The sequence below is a fragment of the Amblyomma maculatum genome, chromosome 6 (assembly GCF_055883805.1).
Source record: "Amblyomma maculatum isolate TAMU_Amacu chromosome 6, ASM5588380v1, whole genome shotgun sequence".
Taxonomy (NCBI): domain Eukaryota; kingdom Metazoa; phylum Arthropoda; class Arachnida; order Ixodida; family Ixodidae; genus Amblyomma; species Amblyomma maculatum.
Window position 1 is genome coordinate 71048052 of NC_139349.1, and position 23749 is coordinate 71071800.

The 23749-nt window shown below is 49.1% G+C and overlaps 1 protein-coding gene across 1 annotated transcript in view; it reads right to left on the reverse strand.

Annotated features, from left to right (window-relative positions):
- The window catches only part of LOC146186002 (phospholipid-transporting ATPase ABCA3-like), a 54130-nt gene that overhangs the window by 16172 nt on the left and 14209 nt on the right, over window positions 1-23749 (reverse strand). The window contains exons 5-9 of the mRNA XM_084607968.1: window positions 22886-23186; window positions 21147-21447; window positions 18793-18946; window positions 12306-12590; window positions 3736-4017 (exon numbers count right to left, since the gene is read on the reverse strand). Of these exons, the coding sequence (XP_084464094.1) occupies window positions 3736-4017; window positions 12306-12590; window positions 18793-18946; window positions 21147-21447; window positions 22886-23186 (1323 nt within the window). The remainder of the gene's footprint in view (window positions 1-3735; window positions 4018-12305; window positions 12591-18792; window positions 18947-21146; window positions 21448-22885; window positions 23187-23749) is intronic.

Here is a 23749-nt window from a genome sequence, read left to right on the forward strand (position 1 = left end):
AGGGGGCGCTGCGCCACTCTGTGCGTCAGCGCCCTCCATGGAGACCCCGTCAAAATCTACGCGCAGCACGGCCGCGTCGTCTGCTAGCCGCCGCATAGAAAAGCATGTTGTCGTCTGCTCCGCGCTGCTTTCTAGCACGTGTTTGCGCGCGCGCGCTCGGTTGTTTCTCTCCTCCTCCGACCGCATTGTGGCCACCGTGGCGCTCTAACAATGAGGAGGGAAGAAGAAAGAAAGAAAAGAACTAAAATGAAAAAAATGACGGCGCACTTTTTTCGCGAAGCTTGTGTGGAAACGGTAACGGGATGGTTGTGGGCCTTTTTTTTTTTTTTGGGGGGGGGGGGGGGGGGAGGATATCTCGTACCGTTTGTGTGTCGTACCTCTCTAACTGGCGGTGCCAAAGCAGCCATCGTGGAACCGAGTCGGCCTCAAGAAACAGATAGTCGTCATTAATGCGATCACTTTACGTCAATCATCCTATCCTCATACGCGATCCTGCTTCGGGAGCTCAAAACTGCGCATTCGCTATAGGAGATAACTAGGAATTGCGCAGCGTAACAGTGGAATTAAGAAGACAAAGGTTTCCGTGGAGAGATCTCCCCGTCTGCATGGAAAGTCGTCAGACATTTCCTCGCTGTTCGTCTCGTGGAGAGGAAACTGCCGCAAAAATGGCATGCCTCGGCTTCTGGGGAATGACCCAGGTCGTTAAGAAACCCCTCATCGTTAAAGGTAGATAGGTCATTGATTTCGAACGGCAGCGCCGCAGCAGCGAACTTCCCCTGGCCGGTGTCGACAGGAACCAAAGGGTAAGGCGGCATGCTTTGTGCCTTTGTAGGGAAAGCATCCTAAACGCGCCGAAAACAGGCCCCACGGCGCCGGCAGCACTGCCTAAAACGTTTGTCCCCAAAGAGCTGAATAGGCCCCTTTCAAGTGACCAGTCACAAAGGGAAAGGAAGGAGCACTCGTCGCTGTGTACAAGCCTATCGGTTATTCTCAACCAGAAGGCTGGACCCTTCATTCTGTGAACATGGATAGAGGCATCAAGAGGTGCCGCCTCAAGTCCTTCAAGATACCTGTCGTTTGCCTCCCGCCTTCAAGTAGCGAATTCGCGTTTTTTTTTTTTTTATGTCTGAGCCTGCCAACAAGCGCTCTTTGAAAACAATGTCCGGCGATCAATTAATCATAATTTCTTGCTTTTGAAAGCACCGATAAAAAAACATGCCTCCAGCCAGCCTCTATGTCAGCCGGGGCACAGAAAAAAGCAAAATTAAGAAATCCCACTGGCAAAGAGCGCCGGCTTTGCGCGCGAAGACGCGCCACCAACCCCCCTCGTCCTCACTCTCCTTGTCCCGCTCCGCGTGCACGCGCGGCTGAACGTAGCACGCGCTCCCGAGCGAGCAGGCTGCCCAGACTCCGCAGACAGCCGCGCGCAGCGCGGGCGCGAATGCGCGTAGGTTTTGTAGTTCCTCTCCGCTCCGCTGGAAACCGAGCGCTGGCGTCGCAGAGCAAACTCCAGCTTTGGTTCCCTATGGTCTGCAATATATAGAGCAATAGAAGCAATTGTATGAACTCGCCGTCGAGGAGAAGGTGCTTGCCGCCGTATAAGCCTTATTTCAAAAAGTAAGACACAGCAGCTTTTTGCGCAACACTACCGCGAGGAAAGGCTTTCCATCTGTTGCGCCTATCTCACCCTTCCTTTTTGGCTTTAGGAGCCGGTTTACAGCCTTGGCAGGGCCGTTATCACTTCCTGTAGCGATAAATATTTTGAGCCGATAAAATTCGCTCACCTTTCTTCTCATTTTTAGAGTTCTAAGTTTCTGTGGGCACTCATTTTGGATTAAAAATAGTATATACAGAAAAGAAAAATGCCCCTGATGGGAAGTCTCTGGTTCTGAGTACACGGCTTAAACGCGTCAATACATGTGAATTCTGGGTGACCGCTTCCGCTTTTCAGGTAAGGTAAGCCGAGCTGATCAAAAGTATTGTAAAAGCAGTTTTTCATCTATATGCTGTTGATGCCGTTCTGTGCAATATATGGCAAGTTTTTTTCTTCTCAGGCCCTGTTAAGATGCAAAGAAAATTAGCGAGCACATTCTGTCTTCGGCGAATTGAGGGCAGAATCAATTGGAAAGCGGGTAATGAGGTATTGTGGTTTGTCACCGGGATAATTATTTAACACTTATAATTTTAATTAGTAATATTCCGCCGAGTTCGACTCCTGAACACTGCGTGGAGCGAGATTAATGCAGCTTAAAACTCATGCGAACACTCCATTGATTGATTTTAAAACTAGTGATTAAAAGAGGACGAGAAGGCAGGTCAACAGTAATTCTCCGGAAACAGAGAAATACGTGAAGATACCTATTTTTGATTGCTTGTCAACGCGGCGCTGAGGCAATTATTGTTCTACAGAGAGATACCAGAGCTTTTTATCACCGTGACCATGGGCAGAACGCTGATATCACACAGGCCTATGAGTATTATTGGTCTATTTTCATCCTCTTTACTCAGCACCACTGCCGTAGCACCAGCGCAACGCTTCAGTGAAGACATTGTATGGTGAGGCCACCCAAAAATAATAAAACACAATGTGCCCTGTCCGTGTCATTAAGTATAACGGCCTTTCCAGCGAAGAAAGTCTACAAAAAGTGCGACTACTCGCTGTTTTAGTCTAGTAATCTATGCTCAGTTCCAAAGCCTGTCTTCATTGATCCAAGGCGGCCGCAGTGCAATGGGGTATTATGAAATTGTGAAAAAAAAAAAAAAAGACTCCAATCATAACTCGTCAGCTCCTAATGCATTATTGAGGCAAGGATCACTAGAGCCTCTTGAGCGCCCAGTTAACATACTAGGCGAGAAAAAACAGGTATATGTTTACTAATGTCTCAACAACCACTGTACCTTTGACAAGCAGAAACTTTAAAATACGATTCCGTCGTGTATAATTTGTTCTGAAGTTCTTTAAATAGGCTTCCCTTTGAACTTACTGGAATCACCTGACCTCAACTTCCGGTGACGGCATAACACACTAGCTTTAATAATAATAATAATAATAATAATAATAATAATAATAATAATAATAATAATAATAATAATAATAATAATAATAATAATAATAATAATAATAATAATAATAATAATAATAATAATAATAATAATAATAATATTTTTATTAGTTCACAGGTAAGAAAAGGCGCAGTATCTGTCACACTTGTTTCTGTGGACACCTAGCTTGCACAAAGAAAATGTTTTCTATTTTTATATGTATGAAATTCAAAATTATTTTGTACTTGTTTTGTTTTCATTAGTATTTTTTCAGGCACATACTTCATGTCATATTATCTGACATGGGTCTCTGAGGTATGAGAGGGAAGTGAACTGGATTAGCTTGGAAGATCAGCTAAACAATTACAATTTAATATAAAAAAAGCTTAGTTATTCAACCTTTTAACCCGCCTTCGTCAATCTTATTAACATCATGCTCTTTCCTTCCCGACTACCCTGTCATGTTCTATTAAACTGTAGATTGAAGAGATTACCATTTGTATTCAAAATACTATGTAGTCTATCGGAGAGTAGCTAGTGGTGGTAGATTGCAACTGATTAATTTAGATTCTAGTAAGTCGAACTTCATTCCCAGTCCTCATCTACCTGTTTTATTGTGCTAAGTTCTGAATAAGTCTTATGCACTTAATGATCCACTGCGCCGAGCTAGTGTCACTGTTGCGTTGTTCGTACCTGAATGGCTTGAAGAGTTCGCTTTGTTTCGAACTTCGAAGCTTTCTGGATGGTAATGTTGTAGCCTGCGCCGTAGCGGCGGTGCAAGAAGGCGGTGCGACCGTAGCACTTGAGCGCTCCGTAGCCCAAGATGGCGATTCGGTCGGCCAACGACTCCACCTCCTCGACCTCGGGAGTAGTCATAATAATGCAAGTGGTGGGCTTCAGCTTCAGCAGCACCTGCCACACGTTGACGCGACAGGCAAGATCCATGCCACGCACGGGCTCGTCCAGGATCAAGACCTGAGCGGCCACCGTCACGGTGAAAAATTACTATTATTACGGCAGAGGCCGTTCAGCCAGAATGTATATATTGTAAAGTAACGCGAAGGTTGAGCTATCAGGTTTTATTAGAGACCTGAAGCCCTGGTCGCATATTGTAGCGAACCCCATTCCGCGATGACGATGGGTATCTACAAGAGAGAGCAGGATGAAGAGGCACGTCCCCCCGTGTGAAGGACGAAGCGCCACACAGTGCTCACACTATATATATATATATGTGCTTGAGAAATGTCGTGCTACGACTGAAACGTCGAAATAAATGTTTTAAGTTTTTCAATGTGACTCACTGAACATACGCAGGGGCATTTGAAGTATTCAAAATAAATAAATAAATAAATTTGATAATCGATAATCGGGAAAGTTGTGCGACACCCTGTGAATTTAACTTTAGCCCATTAGTTACAAGCGAACCATGTGAATTTATATATATATATATATATATATATATATATATATATATATATATATATATATATATATATATATATATATATATATATATATATATATATATATATATATATAGTCACGTACAAGGTGATTGTGATTGAGGATATCAAGAATAGGGTTAGCTCCGATACAACAGCGGTGAGCAGCACAGACGCAAAACCCGTAAGCGACACTTCGTCGTCCTTCACTCAGTCATGCGCCACCAGGCAACGCTAGGTGGCATTACCCCCCTTTCCGAAAAAAAAAATGGAAAAAAAAGTGGAGATGGCCGGTGAGAACGGTGTGCCAAGTAAGAGAGTGGTCACAGGAGGTGGCCGTGCGTTATCGTTGGTAGTACGGCTTCAGCTGCACAATGTGCACAAAGTCCGAGCTGGGCTTTCGACGTTTTGAAAGTGCGGCGCCGTCTGGAATAACTTCATAACTGAGGTCACTCACACGACGCAACACTTTGTACGGCCCGAAGTAGCGGGAAAGGAGTTTCTCGGACAAGCCTGGACGGCGAACTGGTGTCCACACCCAGACTTGGTCCCCAGGTTTGTAGTGAACCTGGCGGTGCCGGAGGTTGTAGCGGTGTACGTCAGAGGTCTGCTGCCACCCGATGGGCATAAGGGCAAGCTGGAGGGCTTCCTCAGCGCGGATGGCATACTGCTGGGTATCTGGGGGAAGCTGGTCATCATCTGGGCACGGGAGCTTGGAATGGAGCATGCTCTGAACTTCACGCCCGTACACAAGTCGAAATGGTGTGAAGCGCGTTGTTTCTTGTTGGGCTGTATTATACGCAAATGTGACGTACGGCAGCACCTCGTCCCAGCTCTTGTGCTGCACATCGACGTACATTGACAACATGTCCGCAATCGTCTTATTTAATCTTTCGGTAAGACCATTGCTCTGCGGATGGTACGCTGTGGTCTTGCGATGGGTCGTGTAACTCAACTCAAATATGTGGTCGATGAGCTGCGAAGTGAAAGCTGTCCCTCTGTCGGTAATGACATACGAAGGGGCGCCATGCCGCAAGACTATGTTAAGCATGAAAAACTCGGCTACTTCGGAAGCTGTGGCATGAGGGATTGCCTTTGTCTCAGCGTATCGGATCAGGTAGTCAGTAGCGACAACTATCCATTTGTTTCCGGCCTGCGACAAAGGGAAAGGGCCAAGGAGATCCATGCCGATTTGGTCGAACGAAATACGTGGTGCTCTAACGGGCTTGAGAAATCCGGCAGGCTTCAGTGGCGGTGTTCTACGGCGCTGCCATTCGCGACAGCTTCTTACATAGCGTTTCACAGTTGCGGAGAGTCCTGGCCAGTAATACATGTTGCGGACTCAAGCAAGCGTCCGTGAGTAACCCAAATGACCAGACGTCGGTTCGTCGCGGCAAGCAAGTAGAATATCCGCTCGGAGCTCGCATGGTACTACCAGAAGGTAAGCTCTTTCTTGGCCTTGGGAGTTTCTTTTATACAAGACGCCTTGCTGCATACAGAATGAACCAATGTGCCGAGATAGGCGTCGAGGGAGCGTCGTATCACGTCCTTCCAGATAATCGATGAATGGAAGGATGTCTGGATCAGCTCTTTGTCGATCCCTGAGCTCAGATGCACTGAGAGCTCCTAGAAAGACGTTGTCGCCATCGGCTGCAGCATCGTCAGTGTCAACGGCGGCTCGTGACAGCGCGTTAGCGTCTTCGTGTTTGCGGTCTGACTTATAAACAACAGTTATGTCAAATTCCTGAAGCCGTAAACTCCAGCGTGCAAGTCGTGCCGATGGGTCTCGCAGATTTGCCAACCAGCACAAACAATGATGGTCCGTGACGACTTTAAATGGTCGGCCGTAAAGATAGGGGCGAAACTTCATAGTGGCCCACACGACCGCCAGGCATTCCTTTTCCGAGGTGGAGTAGTTCGTTTCGGCGCGAGAGAGTGTGCGGCTAGCATAGGCTATTACTCGCTCGATCCCGTCTTGATGCTGAACAAGGACCGCGCCAAGACCGATACTACTGGCGTCAGTGTGTACCTCTGTGACAGCAGCTTCATCGAAGTGCGCCAGAACAGGGGATGTTTGAACGCGCTCGCGAAGCAAAGAGAAGGCCGTCTGCTGCTCAGAGTTCCACACAAAAGAGGTGTCCTTCCTTGTGAGGCGCGTCAGAGGTTCTGCAATTTGAAAGAAATCCGCAATGAACCGCCGATAATATGCGCACAGGCCGAGAAAGCGCTGAACAGCCCTCTTGTTAGCTGGAACGGGAAACCGTGCGACGGCAGCAGTCTTATCGGGATCCGGGCGTACCCCATCAGCGCTCACAACGTGGCCAAGGAACTTGAGTTCTGTATACCCGAGGTGGCATTTCTCGGGCTTCAGCGTGAGATCAGCAGAACGGAGCGCTTCCAGTACAGCTCGAAGGCGTTCGAGGTGTTGGTCAAATGTTTCAGAAAAAACAACTACGTCGTCCAAGTACACAAGACAGATCTACCACTTGAGGCCAGTGAGGACGGTGTCCATCATCCTTTGGAATGTAGCTGGGGCAGAGCACAATCCAAATGGGAGTACTTTGAATTCATATAGACCATCTGGAGTGACAAATGCGGTTTTTTCTCGGTCTCTTTCGTCTACTTCGATTTGCCAATAGCCGCTTTTCAAATCAATAGATGAAAAATACTTCGCACGTCGAAATCTGTCCAGTGAGTCATCGATGCGCGGCAACGGATATACATCTTTCTTTGTCACATTATTCAATTTCCGATAGTCGACGCAAAATCGAAGAGTGCCGTCTTTCTTCTTGACCAGGACTACTGGTGAAGACCACGGACTTTGTGAAGGCTGCACAACACCATCATCCAGCATCTCCTGAACCTGCGTCTGGATCACTTCTCGTTCTTTTGCAGACACACGATAAGGCTGCTGTCGTATAGGGCGAGCGCCTTCATAAGTAATGATGCGATGTTGCGTGATGGGCGTTTGACGAATCTTCGAGGAAGAAGCAAAACAGTGCTTGAAATCCAGCAACAGTAGCTCTAAGGCCCGCCGTTTCTCCTTCGACAAGTAGCAGTTAATGTCGATGTTGTCAAGAGATGGCTCATTAGTTTCGACTGCCGTGGATGCAAAACAGACCGGATCGTGCGTAACAGGGTCAGCGAAAGCGATAGCAGTTCCCGGCAACAAGTGCCGGTGCTCATTTGAAAAATTTGTTACAAGGAGTGCAGCCCGGCCATTGTGAAGCGACAATAAACTTCGAGCAGCGCAGATGCCTTGAGCAAACAGGAGTGAATGGTTCGCTTCCGCTACAGCATCGCCGCCACAGGTAACTTCCACAAGAACACTGCTTCGCGGCGGCAGCGAGAAGCTCTCGGCGGAAACGCGAAGTGCGGCATTGCAAGGACTGCTACTATCTCGTTCGACAGATTGTCCCATCGAAAATGTGACGCTTCTATTTCGCAGGTCGATAACTGCTCCGTACTCTCGCAGAAAGTCAATGCCGAGGATAAGGTCACGGGAACAGTCACTCAAAACGACGCAACTAACGACGAACGCATATCTGTTAATCTGAATACGAGCCGTGCACATCCCCTTTGGGGTAACTATATGACCGCCGGCGGTTCGAAGGTACACACCTGGCCAAGCAGTGAGCACCTTCCTCAAAACAGTCGCCATGCGACCACTCAAAATCGAATAATCCGCACCGGCGTCCACTAACGCATTGACTGTAGTACGACCGTCTAAAATAACAGGAATGTCCAGAGAAACGCTTTTGGCTTCCCTAGGGGACGGTACCAGCAGCTCGCAGTCGGATCGAAGCGGCGACGACGGGAGGTCTTCAATGCAGCGACTACCAGCGGCCTGGCCCCCGAAGGTCGCTGTTTTCAGTTTTCCCGAGCAGGGCTAGACGAGCGGCCTTGCCCCTCTCGCGAGGAACCTTGGGTGGACGTCGATGAGCGCCTTGGTGAAGGGGTGCGGGACTGACGCTGCGAACGAGATGAGCGCTGTTCCGCCAGGTACTCTTCAATAACGCGGGGTCGTTGACCAAACCGGGGAGGAGGCGAGTCGATGCGGAAGCCGTGAAGACCGAGGCGTCGATAAGGACAATCCCGGTAGAGATGGCCTGGTTCACCGCAGGGGAAGCAGAGTGGACGGCGGTCAGGCGCGCGCCAAATGCCGGCTTTGCGTCGGGGCAGGGGACGTTCGTTGAAGTACTGCACTGGTTGCACCGAGGGCAGCGGAACTGTAGGCGGCGCGGGAATGGGTGGCGGTGGAGGGGGAGCCTGACTCTGCAGGACTTCCGCATATGTGGGACGATTTTCGGTCCCCGACAGCAAAGGCGGGCTCGTAACTATAGGCGAAAGAGGGCTCTTGAGCGCCTGTCGTACCTCCTCCTGCACTATAGCAGAAACGGAAGCTGGCGATTGCTGCAGGGGGTTCCAGAACTTTCTCAGTTCTTCGCGCACGACACTGCGAATTAGTTTACGCAAAGCATCAGGATGCCGCTCGGAAGATGCAAATGACTCTGCAGTTGTGCCAGTATGGAGAGGTCGGTTATAAGCCGCAGCATGTTGTTGTAGCACCCTTTCCATTGTGGCGGCCTCCGCAAGGATTCGGTTTACGGTGGAGGGTGGGTTGCGCACAAGGCCCGCGAACAGTTGCTCTTTCAACCCTGCATCAAGTGCCTGACCTTTTTGTCCTCGGACATGGCGGGATCGGCTCGCCTGAAGAGGCGCGTCATGTCCTCGACGTACGCTTGGGCACTCTCATTCGGCATCTGGATGCGAGAGCGAATGGCACGTTCTGCATAATCGCGACGATCCGCGCTAGTGTAGGCCTCGAGCAGTTGACGACAGAATTCCCGCCACGATGTTAACATTTGCTCTCGGTTCTCCAACCAGATCCTCAAGGCTGAAGTAGACGTTCCTTAGTTTGGCAGTATCGTCCCACTGGTTTAAAGCAGCGACACGTTCGAACTGAAGGAACCAGTCCTCCACATCCTCAAAGAGGTCACCATGGAAAGACTTCGGTACCCGAGGGGCCTGCAAGGTGTAGTTACAGGCCGGTGCGACGCCCATTACCTGCTGAGCAGAAGCACCAGATGTCATGGCGCCAGTTGATGGTTGAAACTCCGGAGACAGTCACTGGAGCCGTCGACTGAAGCGATGCACGGGATTGTCCAATGGCACAGGGCTGGCGCGATGTCTTTCAGATGGAGACTCTTGCATAGGTGATCTTACCCAGCAGCTCCACCAGAATGTCACGTACAAGGTGATTGAGGATATCAAGAATAGGGTTAGCTCCGATACAACAGCGGTGAGCAGCACAGACGCAAAACCCGCAAGCGACACTTCGTCGTGCTTCACTCAGTCATGCGCCACCTGGCAACGCTAGGTGGCAATATATATATATATATATATATATATATATATATATATATATATATATATATATATATATATATATATATGTATATATTCGCACCCGGTATCGGGCTGTACGAGTACAATCGCATGCCTTTCGGGCTACGTACAGCTCCAAGCACTTTCCAGCAAGCTATGAACATGGTTCTCGGCTCTCTCAAAGACCACGCCTTTTGGTCTACCTCAATGACATTTTGGTAATCGGCGGCAGCGAAGATGAGCATCTCCGGAATCTGGATAATGTACTTGTCCTGTTATACAAAGCTGTCTTCTGGCTAAACCGGGAGAAAATGCAAGTTTAGCCTGTCGGAGATCTCCTACCTCGGCTACAAAATTTCTGCGGAGGGCATTCACCCGCTCCCAGAGCGAATAGCGGCCGTCACAAATTACTCCACACCTAACAGTGTGAAGCAGCTGCAGACATTCCTTGGCATGGCTTCTTATTTACAGAAATTTGTAGCCAATTTTGGCACCACAGCAGCTCCCCTCACATTTTGTTTAAAGAAGGGCGAGAACTTTATATTGGGTGAACGGCAGCAAGAAGCCTTTCAAGCGCTCAAGGATGAACTGACTCAGTGCCCACTACTTAGCCACTTTCGCGAAGACTGGCACACTGAAGTGCAGACTGACGCCAGCCAGGTCGGCCTGGGGGCGGTTCTTCTCCAGCGCGACTCACAGGGTGCTCAGCACGTCACTGCATACGCTAGTCGCAAACTGTCCGCTGCTGAAAGCCATTACCACTCCAACGAGTTACAATGCTTGGCGGTGGTCTAGAGTGTCGACGATAAGTTTTTCCATTGCCTTTTCGGACTTGAAATTCAGCACCGTAACGGATAATTCCGCAATCGCCTGGATGTTCACGAAGCAGCACCTAGAGCAAAAGTTCGCTCGCTGGATAATCACGCTCCAATAATACACATATGATGTGCGGCATCGGGCCGGGGATCTTAACCGTATTGCAGATGCCTTGTCGCGACCTTCCAGTGGTGACGGCCACTCTCAGGCTCGGTACAGCGAAAGTTGGCTCTTATTTTGTCAGCAGGATATAAAGAAGGCCCAAAGCGAGGACAGAGATTTGGCGGTTATCATGGCTTCCCTTGGGGACTCTGGAAGCAACTCCAAGTTTGTGCTGCGGGATGCTACGTTATACCACCGACATTGGCTCAAAAACTGCAAAGAAGAACAGGATCTCTTCGTACTTCCTGCTGCTCTCCTCGGGTAGGTGTTTCACGCTATTCACGACTCCCCCACAGGAGGGCACATTGGTCAGCGAGCCACGTTGCGAAAGGCGCAGGAATGCTTCTGGTGGCCCAGGATGAGCAGCAATATCCGCGTGCACGTTGCCAGCTGCAGTCTGCCAGCAGTACAAGCGTCTTCCAAGATGTCAACCCGGGCTACTAACGCCAATCACTTTGTCTGAGACGGTGACACCATAGGCATCGGCCACATTGTACCTCTGCAGACATCAGCAGTGGGCAACCGGTACATATTAGTGGCTGTAGATTATCTGTCCAAATATCTAGAGGTTGCTGCTGTACCCTCTCTCGCTGCACACTACGTCGTTGAATTTTTACAAGACCGGTCCGAATCGCGGGACGGGCTTCCACAGAAACTAATACCGGACCGGTCAAACACGTTCCGGAGTCGCCAAATCCGTGCCTACCTGCGCCAGACGGGAGTTGAGCACCACTTCGCATCGGCGTACCACCCTCATGCGAATGTTCTCACCGAGCGGACGAATCGGACCATACAATCGCGACTCGCTCCGTTCTGCATGAATAACAAAAAAAGGCGAGGCAGACTGAGACCAGCACCTCAGAGCGGCGGCTTACGCTGTGAACACTTCTGCTCAAAGTTGTGCAGGACTACATAAGATCGGGACCCCTGTACCACGACAGGCAGCTTGTCAGCGCATCAGGACGGAAGCACGGAAAAGAGCGTCTCGCGCGCAACAGGCGCAAAAACGAAATTAGGACCGCCGACATCGACCAGCTCCTCACTATAGAGTTGGAGACGAGGTCTGGGTGCGACGCGGCGTACAAACAACAGGACGTAAGATGACCGCGAAATATGATGGGCCCTACGTGATCAGTGAGAGCTTAGGTGACAATACGTGGCCTGTGTGTACTGCGGCGTTTCAGGCAGGTTCGGACGGGCGGAGGAGAAACAATTTCGCAGTGCCCGTGTCGCGGTTGAAGAGAAGGGTCGTTCGCCTGCAAGAATGATTAGAGCAAGCCGCCAACAAGTAACTGACACTGGAGAAACTCTCAGGTGTGGGATTCAACAAGGCCGTGACGTAACGCCCAAGTGGCAACGACCCCAAACATCTCGCGCAGAGAGCAACTTGCCACTGACCATGAATCAGAAAATATGAATATATTATCGATGCGAACCTCCTCCTGGTGGGCGTACCTTTGGCGGCACCACGAGGGCTATGGCAAGTGCCAAGCGACGCTTCTGAGAATCTTGCAGTGCGCTTCCGCGCACATCGGCAACGTTGCTGATGGAGAACATGTCCTCCAGCTCGACGGAGCGGTGTATGAGCTCGTCTCCGGAGAGGCCAGCTATCAGGCCAAAGAACATGAGGTGCTCGGCGACCGTCAGGTCGTAGAAGAGCACATCCCGCTGCTGAACAACGGCCATCGTCTCCCGAGCCTGCTTCGTCTGAGTCTCCACGTCGTAGCCGTTCACACTAACCTGCGGCGGACATTGACCGAGGGAAGCGTTGTCACGCATTATTTGGGTCTCCGTCAGCCAAACAAATACGCGAGTTATATTAAGCTTTAGGGCGCATAAGCGACCGCGGCTATCATGCGTCAAATATACTAACAATAAACACGTACCTTAGGTCCAGATATCGTCCTATAATCTGCAGCTAGGTTATGAAAGGCTGCATGGTGGAGGCCTCGGAAATATTTTGGACCTCATTTGGTAATTAACTGGACCAGACACTGTAGAGAACGCAAGCCTGTTTTAATAGCACAGGGATTGGAACTCAGGTCCTTACGATTGGCAATTAAGCGGCATACGCGCTCACTCTTAGCGGCGCTTTACAGGGAAACAGGGTACAAATAACCTGCTATTAATATCCACTTCGAGCCTATACACTGCTGCAAGCAGTAATTATTTTTCTTTCAGGTACTGTCAGCTGTGGTATTTGAAAGGAACCGAATAATGAATTTTGAGCACCTAATATATTCTACGACACGAAGAAATTACCGTCAAATGCACTTGATTCCTTAAAGCGGACGGAAAGGTGCGGATGGATATTGCCAAGTGTTTTTCGATCACTGCATGCATTCGTCTTTATATATTCCGATGCTAGAAGATAAGAGTTACGAGAGCGATGGCGATTGCACGCAGGCAAAGGCATGCACAGAAGACTAATAAGAATTTCAGTCGCTGAACAGCAATGATAATGCTTTACTAGGGAATATTATCTATTTAAGTTTCCACAAGTAAAGCTGTTACAGCCAAGTGATGTACGCCTTTTACCGGGATTACCTCTTTATGCAAGAAATACAGGATATTGTGGTGCAATCTTGTGAAAAATGCTCCAATAATTTCACTGCTTAGAAAAGAACGCTTCGAAGAGCGCACATTGGATACGATAGCAGCAAAACATAATACTAATCAATTAAAAAGAGCGTAATATTACCCACTTAAAAAGACAATAGATATAGTGTTTTACCAAGATGCTGCGAATTGGGCTGATTTAGAGATAAGGAAAAGGTTTTATATAAGAAACCACCTTAGAGTGTTTTGTGCGTTTTTAACCCAGCAGTTTCAGACCAACCGTTCAATCTTGGGATGATAATTCCTATCGGCTCAGGGGTAATAAGGCAAGATGGAGTCCAAAGACAGACTCCACCCGCGCCACTAATGTATCGCAGGTAGAGAAAGTTCCGCAATTGGAAATATAAATGAACAGGTCCATCCGGACAAACGTTTTTGATTGGAAGTTATTAAATGAAAGGGAGCAATGCTATTAAAGCGACCCACAGGTGAGGAAGCGGGCCCGGAGAGATTCCACGTATCTCCCCTGGGAAGTAGCGGAAGGGATAGGGTGTAGGGTGGGGGGAGTAGGAATAAGGATAGGTTTATGGGAAGTTGGAAGAGAATGTAGGCAGCGTAGGATTTTGATTGACAGACAATTCGAGTCGAGCTCCCTTTCGGGCCGCCGTAGAGGGCGAGCACTCGCTCTTAGCCGAATGTACAGCCCTCAGCCCTAAGATCATTCCACCACCGCAAGACGTCTGCCGGATTTCCGGCATCTGAGTGACGTCACGCTAATTACACAGAAGGTTTGTCTGAGCGCTTCGGATCACACTGATTTATTTGTAGTGACGTCACATCAAACTATGCTATGATCTTTGTGAAGGCGAATTAAATCAACGGTGCAAAAGAAGAAAAGTAAGTATCTCAATGTAGTGATCGATCTTGTGTCATTGCGATGCGATCCGAGCATTCTCTGTCCCCACTACGTAGGCTTTTTCCTTTTTTATCTACTGTAGGGGTGTGTTTATTCAGATGGATGTAGCCGCTCAGGAGGAACTAGCAGCGGAGCATCAGGCGTGGCGAATCAGCAAGGCAGCGACCAACTTCTTCGTCCTCGAGCGCGTCACCACGCGATGCATGGCAGTGGCTATGAAGACGAAAATTACCAAACTACATTTTTCCCCAGGGTAGAGAAGGAGCCATCCTGGCGACTTATGGAGCCGACAGAACAGACGGATCGTAGTATGGCTTGATTCGGTTGACATGAACTGTTTCGCGTCCACGGCGACGCAAGTCCGCAGAGGGCGTAACAGGCTCAACTACGTAGTTGACAGGAGATGTTTGTTGGAGGATTCGGTATGGACCATGATATCGAGCAAGAAGCTTCTTTGAAAGGCCAGTGGTTGTGGCAGGGACCCAGAGCCATACCAGGCAGTTAGGTGCATATGTAGAAGGCTCGCCGGTGTCGCGGTGGTGTTTTTGTTGCCACTGATTTTCCGCTGTCAGCGAACGGGCGAGCTGACGGCATTCTTCTGCGTACTGGGCGGCGTCCGAGAGTGGCGTCGATTCAGAGACATCAGGGCGGTAGGGAAAGAGCGCGTCCATTGTACAGGTTGGCTCGCGTCCGTAAAGAAGAAAGAAGGGAGAGAATCCAGTGGTGGTCTGTATCGCAGTATTGTACGCGTAGGTTGCGAAGGGAAGAACTTGGTCCCAGTTGGAATGAGCGTCGTTGACGTACATGGCCAGCATGTCACTCAGAGTACGGTTGAAGCGCTCGGTCAGGCCATTCGTCTGAGGGTGGTAAGAAGTTGCGGTGCGGTGAATGATGCGGCATTCTTTCAGTAGTGCTCAAGAGCTTCGGACAAGAAAACGCGTCCGCGGTCACTGAGCAGTTCCTTCGGAGTCCCGTGGTGAAGAATCAAGTTGTTGAGAAGGAGCAAAGCAACGTCTCTTGCGGATGCAGAAGGTAACGGTGATGTTTCAGTGTAGCGAGTAAGATGGTCTACTGCCACGATAATCCACCGGTTTCCAGTGAAAGTAGTAGGAAGAGGGCCATAGAGATCTATGCCAATGCGGTCAAACGGACGAGCAGGGCAGGGTAACGGCTGCAACAAAACAGGGGACATCTGTGGAGTTTTTCGGCGTTGGAAAGATTAGCAAGCGCGCACAAAATGTCGTACAAAGCGGTACATTCCACGCCAATAAAATCGCAGACATAGGCGCGTGTAGGTTTTCAATACGCCACCATGGGCACACTGTGGGTCACCTTGGTACGCAGCACAAATGTCGGCGCGGAGATGACGCGGGATGACTAGAAGCCACTTCCGTCCATCAAGCAAATAATTGCGGCGATAGAGAAGACCTTCACGAATGGAGAAGTGGTGGGCTTGCCGGACGAGCGCTTTGGATGAATGACCGGGAGTAGGACTTGAAAGAAAATGCAAAAGTGCACTGATCCACAAGTCATTTCGCTGCTCGGTAACCATGCCGACAGTGGAGAGTCGACAAATCATAAGCACAGACGTGCTCAGACGAGGTATCACTAGGCAATGGCGAGCGGGAAAGAGCATCCGCGTCCGTATGCTTCAGACCTGATCGATAAATGTCATGGATGTCATACTCCTGGAGACGGAGAGCCCAGCGAGCAAGGCGACCGGATGGGTCTTTCAGAGAGGCCAGCCAGCACAAAGCGTGGTGATCGGTCACAACATAAAACGGTCGGCCGTACACATAGGGACGAAATTTTCCGATGGCCCGAATAATGGCCAAACATTCCCTTTCTGTGACTGAATAATTGAACTCTGCTTTCGTCAATGTTCGGCTGGGGTATGCCACAACGTACTCGCTGTAACCAGGCTTACGTTGGGTAAGGACAGCACCAAGCCCAATACCGCTGGCGTCAGTGTGAATCTCCGTAGGCGCAGTCGGATCAAAGTGGCGTAGAATGGGAGGCGAAACCAAGACGGCGTAAAGTGTCGAAGGCTTTATCGCAGGCCGGAGTCCAGGATGAAAGGTCGGAGCTGCCGGCAAGGAGCTGGGTCAGAGGAGCGATGATAGAGGCGAAGTTCAAGATGAAACGTCGAAAGTAGGAGCAGAGTTTGATAAAGCTCCGGAGCTGCCTCAGGGAGATTGGCTTCGGAAACTCTGCAACTGCGCGAAGTTTGGTGGGGTCGGGAAGAATACCGTCCTTAGGAACTACGTAGCCTAAAATTGTGAGTTTTCGAGCGGCAAAGTGGCACTTCTTCAAATTCAACTGAAGCCCAGCGTTGGCGAGACCCGTGAGGACATCCTTTAGGCGGAGAAGGTGAGAAGAAAAGTCGGTAGAAAAAACTACGACGTCGTCCAGATAACAATGACAGGTCTGCCACTTGAGTACACGAAGAACAGTGTCCATCAGGCGCTCGAAAGTAGCCGGGGCATTGTAAAGGCCAAAGGACACAATGTTGAACTCGTATAAGCCATCATGTGTTATAAAGGCAGTTTTCGAGCGGTCATCGTCAGCCATCGGCACCTGCCAGTAGCCAGAGCGCAAATCCAAAGAGGAGAAATACTCGGCTCCCTGTAAACAGTCCAAGGCGTCGTCGATTCGTGACAGAGGATAGACGTCTTTGCGCGTGATCTTGTTTAGCCTACGGTAATCGACGCAAAACCGGACAGAACCATCTTTCTTGGTGACCAAAACAACCGGAGAAGCCCATGGACTGTTTGATGGCTGTATGACGCCCCGGCGAAGCATATCGTCCACGTTATCAGCAAGGACTTGTGCGCTCAGAGGCCGACACGCGGTAAGGACGCTGTCGTGAAGGTGCGTTTGTACCAGTGTAGATTGTGTGCGTAACGACAGACGTGCGACCCAGAGCAGTGTGAGGAAGGTCGAAGGCAGAAGTGAAGCTGCGTAGAAGGGCGGAGAGTTGATCGCGTTGCGCGGGTGGAAGACCTGCGTCAATAGCTTGTTGAAGAACATCGGGTAGTGTCGAAGCGGTCGCTATATCGCAAGAGCTGAGAACATTAACGTCTAATGAAGTAGGCGTGGCAGGAAGAGTATTTACACGCACAGGATCAAGTTCTTCAATACGACCGAGACACTCGCCGCGTAGCAGGACGGATGGGCACGAAAATGGATTCGATACATACATTGCACTAAGACCTTCTTCGAACTTGAGAACAGCAAATAGAAGCAGGAGGCATAGATGGCGTGAAGCGGCATCGGACGGTGTGAAGAAGACAGTCGAAGTAGTAACACTTTCACAGGAGAGTGGGACGAGGGCAGCAGAAAATGGAGGAATGTCTGTGTCATTGGCGACAAGGAGGTTTACAGACCGGGTAGGGACGTCACACAAGACAGTATCACACACAGGAAAAAAGGCAACTTCCGCGCGGACGCAGTCAATAACGGCACGATGAGTGGAAAGGAAATCGCAACCCGGAAAGCATATCGCCCGGCATGGTGGAAGCAGAGGTCAATGTGCGGCTTCTAAGTACCAGGGGGGATAGGAACGTACCCAGCAGCACCTCCACCAATTGTAAGGGTGTGTTTATTCAGATGGATATAGCCGCTCAGGAGGAACTCGCAGCGGAGCGTCAGGCGTGGCGAATCAGCAAGGCAGCGACCAATTTCTTCGTCCTCGAGCGCGCTAGCACGCTATGCATGGCAGTGGCTATGAAGAAGAAAATTACCACACTACACTACAACATGTAGGAGAATGGATTTAAGGGTGATAAAGGAAGATAACGGAGTGTCCACTAACCGGTTCAATTCAAAGGGATGGCTGTCCTTTATCGAATTGTGGTCTCATTGGGGTCTTTTAGTAGCAAACCAAACTACAGATCTTCGTTCCGTCACATTAAAGAGCGACATTCTGGCAATCTCATGACACGCATGAAAGTACTGAATAAAAGTGTTAGAAAAAAAAAACGCTTCTACCAATATCTGCCAAAATACAGTGTCCGCCCCGTAGCAGTGGTGCTGTGGTTAGGGCACTCGACTGCTGTGCCCAAGGATGCGTGATCGAATCCCGGCCACGGCGGCCGCGGTTCGATGGAGGCCAAAAGTAAGGCGCCCGTGTGCTGTGCGATGTAAGTGCATGTTAAAGAACCCCAGAAGGTCGAAATTTCCGGAGTCCTCCACTACAGCGTCTCTTATACCCTGAGTTGCTTTGGGATGTTAAAACTCCGTAAGCCAAACCAAGCCAAAATACATGGTCCACATTTAAATATTCGCTACTGTCTGCATCTTATCGTTGTGTAAAGTGTAACGAGCTCGCTTGCCGAACTTCGCTCAACAAGTACTGTGAGTTTGCTGACTTTAGCCGCCTGTCGAGTTGGCTTCCTAAACTGCTTATTATCATGCCGGCATGTCGCCACCTCACTTCATCCAGAAAAAATGAGCTGTACTGCTCACCTGTCCTCCGGTAGCCACCGCACTTCCGCTGATGATCTCCATGAGCGCGGTCTTTCCAGCGCCGCTAGGACCCAGAATAGCCAGGATCTCGCCGAGGTACGCCTTCAGGCTCGTGTCTCGCAGGACATGCTTCTGTTTTCTCTCATACTCAACCCTGTGCACATTAGTTTAGAAAGAACACCAAGGATTAGATATGCGGGGTTGGGGCAGTAAAAGGAAAAAGCGGATATATCCCCCTCCCCCCTCCAGGCTTTCCTGTCTGCAGCTCTCAAAATGCTAGGCCGTATAATAAAAAATTATAGGTTTGGCCGGCGCTGATGTCAGCTGGAATTGGGAACCTGGCGACAGCGGGTCTCTCACCGAACATCCTGTCCTCATAATTGCTTAGAGACAGGGGTCACATCATCGCTCTCTCCGTTACTTCATAGGATTATCCAACGTTTTATAATCACCTCTGTCCCTCTCCCATCGCTGCTCGCGCGGGGAGGGACACACACACACACACACACACACACACACACACACACACACACACACACACACACACACACACACACACACACACACACACACACACACACACACACACACACACACACACACACACACACACACACACACACACACACACACACACACACACACACACACACACACACACACACACACACACACACACACACACACACACACACACACACACACACACACACACACACACACACACACACACACACACACACACACACACACACACACACACACACACACACACACACACACACACACACACACACACACACACACACACACACACACACACACACACACACACACACACACACACACACACACACACACACACACACACACACACACACACACACACACACACACACACACACACACACACACACACACACACACACACACACACACACACACACACACACACACACACACACACACACACACACACACACACACACACACACACACACACACACACGCACACACGCACGCACGCACGCACGCACGCACGCACGCACGCACGCACGCACGCCGTGTCTCCGTAACAGCTCCCCTTTTGCACTGAGGAAATACGTCACATTTTAGCCTTAAAAGAAATGAATTTATTGGTTTGGTTTGGTTTGTGGGGTTTAACGTCCCAAAGCGACTCAGACTATGAGAGACGCCGTAGTGGAGGACTCCGGAAATTTCGACCACCTGGGGTTCTTTAACGTGCACTGACATCGCACAGCACACGGGCACCTTGCTTTTCGCCTCCATCGAAAAGCGGCCGCCGAGGCCAAAATGAATTTATTGATTAGATTATCTTCTATGTTGTAATTCACAGGTACCGTAACTCCGCTTAACATTTATGCGCTTTGCTTCATTATTATTTCATTATTTTTATTTATTATTATTCATTATTTGCTTCATTATGCGCCTACCTTCATTAAAGAATCATCTTGCGTGCCGTTTCCCACAGGCTTTCGCATTGCGCAGTAATTTGCTAAAGCATGGAAACCCGAACACCACAACCCCCGAAGTGTAAGCTATTGGGTGATTTATTAAATGCCATGAGGAGGTGCGAACGTAGGTGAGTGCCCAATGGAGAAAAAATAAGCCAGCTGAAATTTTCTGTGGTCACTTTTATAGGTGAACAAGTTTACAAGGGAAGCACCGCTCGTAAGCGTCAGCTTAAACTGCGAATATTCATCATCTGTTGTTTGCGTCATCGTCGAGAGTCCGATCGCTGTCAATGCCATTGAACAGCAGCCCAATAGCTGTGTGTGTAAAAATATGCATATCTGTAATCGTGAACATATTACACCAGGCTGAATGTATCCTTAGAATGTAGCTACGCGTGTCATTATCTTAATAAGTGACTAAGCAGTTTGGTGACTGCCTTTTATAACGCTGACTATGGTGCATGCATATTCTTTCGATTGCAGCACACGCTGTACAAATGGATATCTTGCCTAACAGGCTTCCTGCAGTTGATGCAAGGTCGCACGCGCGAAGTATTTCGTTGTGTTATCGTGCTCAAAATTAAGAGGCACCTGCAAGCACACAGCGGGGTCATGCCGAACTGGATGAAGGCGCCATCTGACAAAGCACTCTCGGTTTCGCTTTCTCTGTAAGGTGGTGAACGGCGCCTAAATCGACACCAGGGGAGCTCTGTTATATGGCGCCCGCAGGCAATTAAGAATGGTTCCGGCCTGCACTCAGTGGGATCTCTTATTTTTTTTTCACTATAGCAAAGCGCAAAGTGTCTCAGTGTGTTGAAGAGGTTAGTGACTAAACCTATGCTTAGCAGTGCGCTCGCAGGTCAATCAATGTGTACTGACCTGTTTACAAAGACGACTTCTTCTTTGTCGCCAGGGTACGGCTCAAAGTGGATGCCGTCCGGCTTAGAAGGTGGGACTTGCTGAAACGATCCTTGTTTGGCTGGGAACCAGTATCTGTATGTGAAGGGGAACCAGGGCACGAATGGCACACCGATGTACCACGTCAGAACGTGGCTGAAGTACCATCCGAGAGTGATGTTAACCAGGCTGTCCAGCAGCATCACATTCCAGATCTCCGACATGGTGACGTTGTCAAGCTCCAGCACGTAAGACATCGCCGATGCGAAATTGTACTGCTCACCTGCACCAGTGTAACATGTGATTATGTTTCAAATACAAATGCTCTGCAAAAAGCTCGGTTGCAATAGAAAAAAAGGGAGCCTAATGTGAGATTTCCAGACAACCTTCAACAACAAGTCGTCTCCCGTTTTCTGACAATTGTTGCGGCGACAACAAGAAACGCATTCGTTAGTGATAAAAAATGTTTATGGCCTCTCGGCCTCCTAGTTGGATGGAGTATTTTGATCTGGTGAAAATACAACTTGGACAGGCTGCGCTTTATGTACTAAATTCTAACTTTTACTAAGTGTGGATGCCATGCTCTTATCTTGAACTTGAGCATCACTAATAATGTTTGATATTGGCCTATGGAAGTGGGTGTAGTAGCTAGCCCCTGTCGGAGGTAGTTATGTTTTTTTATTCCTTCAGGACCTTGGCAGAAAAGGATAAAATGTCGTAAAGCGCTGTACTTTAGAGGCAGAAAATCAAATGCGACAGGTTACGTCAAGGGCCGCTTTCCGGTTTTGTGTGACGACACTGAGTGTCGAGACACCCCGGTCCTGAGGTCTTGAGGGATTTTACCGATCCACGCACAGTGTACACAATATGTGGTGCACTCCCTCCATCGAAAGTAGTGTTTAAGAGTTGTGCTTCAGGATCACGCTGTGTTGCCACTGTCGTAGCAAGTGTGTATATTTTAGTGGAACTGTAGCCATGAAATTATTCAGCTTATTATTCGAACCAGCGGCCAGCACTTATCCAGACTCCACCAATCGGACTAGTCAGGACGGCTAGCAGACAAACGGGGAAGAGACAATTGTTCATATACGCAAAGTGTCAGTGGTTTTGGCCTACATCTGTCGCTGCAGGCCACGGCGGCTATGTTGGGCTGGCTTACTTCCATTCATCATAAACAAGAATATAGCTCAGATGAGAACAAGAAAAGAACGAGAATTAGCGTCCTGTCTCGTTCCTGTTTAACGAACTTGGTACAGCGACTGCCCCAGCCATGTGGTGGTCCTTGATTTCAACTCCGGAAAGATCAATGTTTAGTTATGCTGAGTATTTGTAAGAGATGTATAGCTTTTGTTTGTGGCAGTAGAGTTGTGTTTGGGCGGACGCTAATGAGCACTCACTCCCTTATTTTATACATTCTTCACTTTGGAGGATTATGCTATAGATTGGATCATTGGCGTTGTTGTCTTGGAGATGAAAATTGAGTTCAAACGCCGTTTTAAGGAATATATAATGCTGGCTTCCCTTAGGAGCCATCCATCCTTTCCATACACTCGTGAACAGTCACTAGCCTTGCTCCATCCTGCCTTCTCCAGTCAGTAAGAGCGACTACGACTGATTTGTTCGTTATTCTGCTAGCAGTGACTCTCCATTTGATATAACGGTGGCAAGAATTCACGGTGAGATTTTGGAGGTATAAGGGAGCAGGAGAACGAATGGCTTACCTACGGCATTGGCGCATCCAATAATGCGGAAGCACCAGTGCATGCCGACGCAGGGCAGCGTAGTGGTCATCAGCTTCGTCCACCTGTCCATGAGGATGTAGTGGGCGGCGCGACCCTGCATGTCTTCGAGCAGAACGCAAGGCATGATGTAGCTGATGGTCCAGTAAATCACGCCGAACACTACCCCCAGTGTGGTGTCTCTGAAGAAGAGCCCTAGCAGCATGGCTCTAGAGATGTACTGGGCCGTGAACAGGGCGAAGCAGATGAGCACCACCGTCTTGCTTGTGTTGTCCAGGAACGTCTGCGCGGAGGTGTGTCGCAATCAACGTGCGCTCGCATGAACTGACGGCCTTCCAGCGCCGCCACACTAATCACGCATTTTTTTTCTTGAGAAACTGCGACAAGCTAGCGCACGTTCACAGCTAGTGTTAAAAATTCATTCATAGTGGCCTTAATGATGAGCGTTCTGACACGCACCGTGACGTGACATGACATTATTTTATGACGTTCAGTGTCGAGACACCGCGGTCCTACGTGCTTGAGAGATTTGACCGATCCACGAGCACTATAGACAATATGTGGCTCTCCCTCCATCGAAAATAGAGTTTAAGGGGGTCTGCTTGAGGATCATGCTGTGTACCTCATTAAGAATCGAAACTGTTACAAATATCTTGAAAGTGGAAAAAAGTATATCGTCTTAGCTTTTCTAAGGCTGAGATTTTCTTTTCCTTGAGCCACACTACACAGCTTAGAAGCAAACCTCTTCGAATATATTTTAGAAAGAAACTACGTGTGCTTCGACGCCCTATCCTTGCACGAACTATACCCTTCTCTAATGAGGAAGCTGAGATGGTCACCCTGACT